The sequence below is a fragment of the Paramormyrops kingsleyae genome, chromosome 15 (assembly GCF_048594095.1).
Source record: "Paramormyrops kingsleyae isolate MSU_618 chromosome 15, PKINGS_0.4, whole genome shotgun sequence".
Classification (NCBI taxonomy): Eukaryota; Metazoa; Chordata; class Actinopteri; order Osteoglossiformes; family Mormyridae; genus Paramormyrops; species Paramormyrops kingsleyae.
This window is the reverse complement of record NC_132811.1, coordinates 13,357,907-13,366,673: the sequence shown is the minus strand read 5'-3', so window position 1 is coordinate 13,366,673 and position 8,767 is coordinate 13,357,907. Positions and strand designations below refer to the sequence as shown.

Genomic DNA, 8,767 nt, shown 5'->3' with positions numbered 1-8,767 from the left:
TACCTCAAGTGGTCAAATATTTTCCGATGTACTACTTATAACCTTATCTAGGAGAACAATTCCCTTAGTAAACGGAAGAACTGAGAGAGCCATCAAACAGCACACATCGATACTCCTGCCGACACGGCATCCGTTGTACAATTACTCTGGCCTGTATGAGAAACACAAATATGTTTCCTAAGCACCTTAGAGACCCCATCGCTGCATGCAGGTCGCATTGCGCACACAGCAACAGGTAAAACACCTGTTGTTAAGGGAGGCCACTGTGATTAGATAGGTATACTCGTTTTCGCCTCCGTGCTGTTAGCCAGCCAATGAGAAGTTAGCTTGCGCATCACGTGTGAAGGGGGAGGGCTCGGTAATAGAGAAGGCAGTGAATCACGATTTTAAGTCGCTTGAAAGTGAGACAGTGTAATTCTTACAGTAACACTGTTCTTGGAGCGAGGCTTCAGAGACGGGGGTTTAGTTTAAGGGTCCAAGCCAGATTTCCGGACTTCCCGACAGGGCGATGTTACTGATGCAAAAATCAGGTGAGCGCGCTGATCTGTAAGACCCGCTGTCGTACAAAATAACTGATCTAATAAAACTATTTGGGCAAGTAAGCGCAATCCACATATTGTGAGTAGGGGCGCCTATAGTTACTTATTTGTTTGTTTTTTTGCAGATGTTACATTGCTTGTGTTTTGTCAGATCTTTGAAACTGCTATGCTCAGAACTTAAGGGGAATTGTATTTAATGTGTATTATTGACGCTGTTTAGCAAATTACTCTGTTTAATAATTATTTAACGGCACGAAGGTTGTCGTGGGTAATATTATCAGGCAGGCTACAAGTGTCATACATTACCTACTTGGGGAACATATCCAGTTTTCTACTGGTGGACTATACGTTTCGAATACAGTGTTACATGCTACCTAGATACCGGTTCGACTTAGTGATTAGTGTAGTGGGTATGCCTTATGAAGTCAATAAGGCTCTCCTGGTCTAAGCATTAAGTGTTATGGTTTATTAACAAGCTGTTTGAATATTCACCACAGAAGGTCCATATGTCGTGTTGCTCAGGTGGAACGAACTCGGTCGGTCACCTTGTTAGGCTGCAATAACTGCGACTGTTGTCGCAGTACGGTCACGTTAAAAGAAAATATTTTTCTTAATAAACTATTTCCGCGCATTTGGAGTATCTAAACCGATGTTGCACGGAAGTTTAATTTACACTGTTTCAAAGTTTGTAATTTAAAACGGTTTGCATGGGTCTTCCTTCTATGCTGTATCTTTTACGAAATAATATCGATATTTTTGGCATCCCAGGATACAGTTAATGCAATTGTATGGCATTACTCCTTAACGCTTTTTCTAAGTCTCCCAACCCTACTTTTAATATAAGGCTGGGATCGAGAAATGTGGGGTACATGCAGTTCATACTGACCTTAATGTTCTCACATTAGATTTTGATATTTTAATGATAGTGTCTGGTCAATAAGCAAAAAAGAAATAGCCACATTGTCAAGCAGCTATCCTACAGCTGTCTTAGCGGGATGAAATATTACTAAGCTTATCATATGCATGATTAGGTTTATCTTTTTTGTAACTATTGGATTTTTTTTTTTGTTAAAGTACGGGCATATATATGAATGAGGACGTTTCTCGTATAATGTTAGATTTTTTTGCATTACATGCAAAAGTGAGTCATGCACGATAACAGGATATTGTTTGCTATTGTTAATGTGATGATATTGTGCTATCAGAGAGGAGAATTGCCCTCTTCCTGTTCCCTTTCCTGAAGGAAAAAATAAAAAGCATCTTATTGCCTTAGGAGTCGCTCTCCATCGCCTGGAGTCACGAGGAGCTCAGTGGTGGTAAGGTGTGAATCACCCTGGGCGAGAGCTCAGCGGCGCGGGGATGTTGCGACACAGCAACAGCGGTGGAAATAAACGCACGTTGGGCATCTCCAGCCTCTTCCCCCTTTCTGCGGGCCCGGGGACCTGGGGAGCCAGCCGAAATCTGAAGGGCAGCTCTCTGAACTCCGTTGGTGTCGTCGATGGCGTGGACAGCCCTGGAGAAGACCCCGGCTACATCATGCAGCTGGTTAACGACGTGCGTCAGGTCGCTGACGTCCTCCTGCGTCTTAAGGAGTCCTTCCTGTCCGAAGGTGCGTCTTGATATTACATTTCACTCTTGGAGCTGTTATGGACAGCGTCATTCTTGATTCATGTGTGGTGGTGTTTCTCCAGATGGATATCTGGGCTGTATCTTGAGACCGGAGGTCTCTGGAGATGATCCAAATCAGCAGTAATGTTCTCATGAAGTTCTTCATGCTGTAATTCATATATGCCAGCATGGATGTCTGTTGGATCGAAATCATTCCCCCAGTAGGCCAACATAGCCAGCTGGTTATTATGACTCAAGCTACTACAAAACAGATTGCAGCCAAAATATAGTTTTTTTTTGGGCTCGTAAAACCACTTGTAAAATGTGCTATAAAAGCAAAAATGTAGCCGTGGGATTTTTTGATCTGTAGTGGGCTGGACTGAGCTGCTGTTTCAGCAGTCAGTCAGATCTAGCCAATAAAGCTGTTGAGTTGCTTGGTACAGTTCTCCTTTGTACCCTCTGCTAACCTCATCCGATCTGTCAACAGCAAGCTTTCCATTACTGCACTGGCCTGGTGCTTAGTCAAGGTGCCACTTTCCCATAATCCTTCCTGTCCCTAAGTTATGTCAACAACAGGATTTCTTGGTGCTTTAGAATACAGCTATGGTCCTAGCGAATGCCCTCATCTTCTTTCTGATCGGTGACCTAGGTCGAGGTGAAGGACACGGTTATATCCGTATAATGAAAATACACCTGCAAAGCTCAGGCTATCCAAGTAACCCAAGCTAACAATCATGTCCTCTAAAATAATGAAAAAATGCAATGTAACAGTGCCAAGAATTTTTGTTTCCATTTCTAGCAACTTGAAACAAAGAAGCTCGTTTGAAGGCCAAAAAATAGTGAAACATATCCATCCTTCTCCTCCCCCATCACCCCCTGTACTGGATAAGCAGCTGGAAGATGGATTATGTAATGCTGACTCAGTGTCCTTCACACATTATATACAGCATTCCCAGAGTATGATGGTTGTAATTCTAGATAATGTTGGATTGAGTAACAGTGTATTACAGGTGTACCTTTCATAAACATACACATGGTTTACTGGGGGCTTTTTGTCTTGTGGATGTTAAATTCTTTATGCAACACCACTGCCTTATCATTCCTGCTTTTTATCTTTTAAAAATATCAGTTTGAAAAAAATGCAACCGTCGAAGTAGTTGAATCTGGCCAGAAACGTTATTTGGCCTTTTATATGTGTGGCACTTTTAAACTTTATTACAAGACTGTTCTTTTTTGTATTTATGCTTGAGCGTAATGTAAATAATGTAAATGCGGAAATCAAAAATATTGCTTTACAGAAGTTCACACTTGTTCAAAATTTCCAGACCCTGTCAACTACAGACACAAGCAAATGCACAGCTTTAATATAGTCAATGATTTCGCAGCTGGCTGTGAGTTTTTCTCTTTTTTTTTTGATGTGTTGCCGAATACCAAGTCCCATCGTAGTGTAAAGATCTGTGCAGCTGTGAACTGAAGAGTTGCTCTTAAATATGGCTCATTCTGGCCTGGCCGTGCGCGGGAAGACCAGCAGTTGGCTGGCAGTCCTAATCTTTGTTGCATTCCTCTTAATGGAGGGGTAGCTTGTGCTCTGCCTACACAGACAATCTTTGAGGTCCTGCAGAGGTTCGAGGTGATCTGCCTGTCAACGAAGCATTCCTGGAAGCCTGAAAGTATGACAAAGTACATTGTTGTTTTGTTTAATTATAACTTAAGCAAGGGATTTTTTTCCCTTTGTACTAACAGATATGAGGCCTTGTGTTTGTGTCTTCAAAGGTAAAGTGAGTGAGTTGTAGTTAGCTTGTGCTTTTTCGAATGAAGATCAGGAATATACATGCATGACAGATTTAGCTGTCAAATTATTTTTAAATAAAAAAGAATAATCAATCTACAAGAGTCAAATACTACCCAATTATATAGGGTGTTAAAAGTTGCTCTTTTTTCCTTTTTAAGGTGGGGGTGGGTCTTCTTCTGACCTATATTTTGTTCATACTTTGAAATGTGGGTGGCTGTTATCTTGATAGGAAGCACTTCACCAGTCATTAGCTGTATCTCACAGAAGTTCTGTTTAACTTCTTAAAAGCTGATGAATCAGGCCTGGGTTTGTAGACCATCCCTCAGGAGAATCACTATAATTAAACATGCGTTGTGTGTAATTAAAGATCTCCACTTGTAACGGACTCGGAAAGTGCGTGAAAAGAGTAGAAAACAGAATTTATTATTTTTTTTTTTTTTGGGGGGGAGGCTTCCTACCCCTGCATCTGTGGGTCAGCTTTACTTCATGTGCAGCTCTTGTGCATTCTCTTGTGCTTCCTTGTCTGTGAAAAAGACGCTTATACGGCTCTAGGTGATTGGTTTGTTAACCCGGAGATCAGAAACTAAAACCCGATTAAAACTAAAAAAATAATTAAAAATATGATCACGTTTTACTACTGATAGGCCTACTGGTGTTAAATGACTGATCTACATTTTACTAGGCTACATACCAATATAAACCAGTTATGATTTATTTTATTTCTTTATTTTCATGCCTCATAATAGTTAATATGTTCATACATTAAAGTTTTCCATTTAAGTTTAAATTTTAAATGTCCTGAATTCTGAGATGCTTCAGAAGCACATATGGATTCCTATTCATGGACTCATATTTATCTTTAGGTATGCCACCCGGTCATGATAAGATACATAAATACAATATGCAATATGATAGCGAAGCCAAAAAAAAAAAACTGATATATTGTAACAAAGTTGGCGGCCTGGTTTAATTTGGCCTCGCTATCATATTGCATCCCGAGCACTTAAGCATCCTAGGCATGTTTCCATGGTCGTCACTGGGCAAGTAATGGAGTATAATTACCACATTTTTGTGTTTGCTACAGCTAAACAGTTTCACTTGGCTGTTTGGGGGGGTATTTGGTGTGCTGAAGTTAGTGATTTCCCTCACTGCACCTTTATAACTGTCTTTGAAGTTGTCACTGGACCTTCTGAGAGATACATTGTATATTGGGGTTCATTTATGATTGTTCCGTAAAATGAAGTGGCTGCATGAAGTCTTGCATGCAAGTAGTAGGTTTATTTCAGACCAAATACAGGAAAAAGCTCATTAACTGGAAGACACTGTCCTGTTTGGAATAGGCAGCGTAGCTTTGTGGAATAAGGCAAGGTCTTAAGTGTCTTTTTAATACTGCAATACTCTGAAGAATAAAGAAGAATACATTTTTAAAAGCACTGCATTTGGTCTGTTATGAAAATGTTAATTGTTTGGACAATATTCTGAGTGACAGGTTTATTGGAAGTATTCATGTCATTTGCATTTGTGAATTTAAATTAATGTTTTTTTAAAACGGTGGTTGTCAAATCGTAGTAGACCTACTCAGTATTAAACCTTTCAGTCAAAAGTCCACATATCCAGTGTCCACAAGTCCTTTTGTGTCCTCCATATAAGAACCATAACACTTAATGCTTATGAAGTTCCTTCATAGTGGGTGTTTTAATATTTGTAGATTAGCCTTCCCTATGACTCTGGTAATTAGATGAGAGTTAAGATATTGGTCAACAAACATCTTCCGTGTGTGATTTTTATAGGAAATTAGGGTGCTACATAAACATGGCACCATTCTAAGTAAAATAATTTAGAGTCTCGCAATCCAGTGATTAAAATATATTTATGTCCCTTCCACCTTATGAATTTTTCCAGTTTTAGAAAATACTTGTACATATACACTGTAAGTATATGGTTTAAAATTGGCCTTTCACTGTGTAGTATGTGCCATAAAGCAACAGCATTGTTTTAATACCTAAAACAATGTCCCGGGATTCAGTGTTGTGATATATTGTTGAGAATTCACTATAATGCGCAGGAATGTGATTCAGTGGCTTGTCACGCCGATCCATCTGAAAGCTTGTTCCCATGTAAGAATAGCCAAAGGCCCGTGATTATTCCCAGTGCAAGGCTGCTGCCAATCCCTTCACAAATTCCATGTTTTTTTTTGGTATTCTTTTTATACAAGTATCGTTTTTAACCGTAAATGGTTATTATCAGTGTGTACGCAGGGAAGGGCTGGTCTGGAAAACTGTGCCGGGCTACATTTCTGAATCGTGAATGTTGCGTATGGGCAGGTTCAACTGGGTTGTAAATACAAACCTTTTCTGAATGAAGGTGTTGCTGTACGTTACTGTCCTCTGTTTCAGAACCGTCAGCGGTGAATAAACTGTTTGATAAGTATAACAGTCATTAAGCAGATTAGCTTTCATAATTTTCTTGATTCATTATGTGGATTTCAATTTAGTAGCCACTTTTGTAAATTTCTGGTTACTGTTAGTTTAATACACAATAGAACAACTTGTATGAGGAAGTTGCAGTGCTTTATGGTAATTTAAGAAGCTCATTCATGAAATTATGTAAGTGTAATGAGAATGTAAGGATTCACCTGATCTCTTTTTTTTTTGCATTGGTAATAGAAACCACAGCAATATTTCTCTGCCAAGTTCCTCTGTTCTTTTAAATTTCCAACTTCACAATGATTTTCTAGCATATAGGGTGTCAATCTTAAAATATCTTCAAGGCCTATTTTGTTGTTACATTTTGTGAAAATAAAAATACACGTCAGTTTGAAGGTGGCTCAATGGTACAGTTGCATCATACCTCCAGGGCTGGGGGATCGAATCGTGCCTCCGATCTTGCATGGGGAGTTGCCATGTTCTCTTCGTCCCCTTTGGGTTTCCTCTTGCAGTTCGAAGACATGCAGTTAGGCTAATTGGCATCTCTAAATTACCCAAAGTGTTTGTGTGGGTGTGCGTTCATGTATGTGCCTTGCAATGGACAGAAATCTCATCCAGTATGTACCCCAACCTTGTATCCTATGCAGCCTATCCCAGAATGCACAAGGCAGGGGACACCAAGCATGCAATGCCAGTCCTAAGAAGTACTGCATTGTAAAAGCATAGATCCCCATATTTCTGTCCTTTCCCTTGGCTTAAGACAAGCGGTGCTCACACCTGTCTGTAGCCTACAGTAAGGTTCCACAGCCTCAGTCCTGCTCAGAAGTTCCTCATTTGTAGCTGACTGCTTTGGATAAGGTGTTTCTTTTCTACCAGTGGTATGGAAATTAGGAGAAATAAGTTCTCCATCTACTCTTTTTATGTACTTAATTTTAATTTAGTTGTAATTGGTTTTGTTCACTTATTTACTTTTTCCATTTGTTTATTTTATGTATTTTTTAATTTATTGGTAAGGGCCTCATTGACATGAACCCCAGTGCAGCTAATCAGTATAAGCAGGACAGGAAGGCAGCCTGGTCTCCGCAGGCAGGCTGAGTGTATCCCCACCCCCACACACCCTGCATTCCTCCAGAACAAATGCCGGCTTGTTGCTCCAGGGCCCTGCTTCGGCGGCCCCGCTCACGGTGCCCAGCATAAGACCTCAGAGCTGCTGTTTGCACATTTCAAATCTCATTTCTGTCCCAACTGAGGTGCATGATTATTCCACCTGGTTATGTTAGTCAGTGGGTTGGGTAAAGGGGGGTGCAGGTGGGGGCCTGCTGAGTAAATATTCAGGATTTTCGATGACAGGCTGGATCTGTCGGAGAGTCCGGAGCCGTGCCGTATCGGTGCTTTCACAGAGGGGCTGTTTTGGTTTTCATCCTCGCTTACAAACTGCTGAATCCGTAGAAGTAAACTGGAGGCCTTCTAAAAATACTGAAAATCTTATTATTCCTCAGGGAGCAGCCCGGGACCCGGGGGGGGATTGGAAGGCAGGATGCTTTATTTGGTCTGATGGGAACCGGCGGAGGCTGTTCTGATGGGCTGAGGTCCAGGCCGAACGCGTCGTGTGTGTGTGGTGCCGTGGTGTGTGTGATGCCGTGGTGTGTGTCTGTGTGTGTGTGATGCCATGGTGTGTATGTTTGTGTGTGTGTGTGTGATGCCCGGGTGTCTGGAACTTCTTATCATGAATGTCAGTTTGACTTATAGCGCTTTTAAAATAAATGTGTAATGTGCTTCCTGTTTGTAATTCTCTCTCTCTCTCTCTCTCTCTCTCTGTATAGTATAGTCTCAGGCTGGTAGTGGCTGAGAATGCGATGACAGAGATCATAAACACATCACACACAATCACCCTTCCTCCACATAAGTGTGTGTGTGTGTGTGTGTGTGTGTGTGTGTATATATGTATGTATGTATATATATATATATATATATATATATATATATATATATATATATATATATATATATATATATATATATATATATATACATACATACATATATACACACACACACACACACACACAAAGCAGTCTGTTCAATGGACAATGTTCGCATCAATATATGTATACAGTTATGGTTGGTACAGTTATGATAGGTATATATGATATAATAGGCTATAGTGCATTTATGTACATTTATTTAGTGGATATTCTTTTCGAAAGCAATGTACAATTGAGGCAGATAGTATACTAGTATATATGATAGGTGTGTGTCTATATAAATATCTACGTATTTAATATGCTGGGGTAACGATATATTTTGGTTTACAGTGCTGTTAGAAATATTCCCGTATAACCACAAATGTGACTGCTTTCTTCATATGTAGCCTATGTTCAGTTCATGATTAGACCGTAATC

At 40.2% G+C, this 8,767-nt stretch overlaps 1 protein-coding gene across 4 annotated transcripts in view; it reads left to right on the top strand.

Annotated features, from left to right (window-relative positions):
• The first annotated feature begins 355 nt into the window (after window positions 1–355).
• LOC111840122 (rho GTPase-activating protein 29-like) overlaps window positions 356–8,767 on the top strand; it is a 38,306-nt gene continuing 29,894 nt past the window's right edge. Inside the window, exons 1-2 of one of the 4 annotated variants that reach the window (XM_023804618.2) lie at window positions 358–530; window positions 1,813–2,148. In XM_023804618.2, coding sequence (XP_023660386.2) covers window positions 1,899–2,148 — 250 coding nt within the window. In that variant the 5' untranslated portion in view covers window positions 358–530; window positions 1,813–1,898. Of the gene's footprint in view, window positions 531–1,782; window positions 2,149–8,767 lie in introns of all 4 variants that reach the window. The other 3 variants (XM_023804619.2, XM_023804620.2, XM_072699712.1) reach the window with 3 other exon arrangements.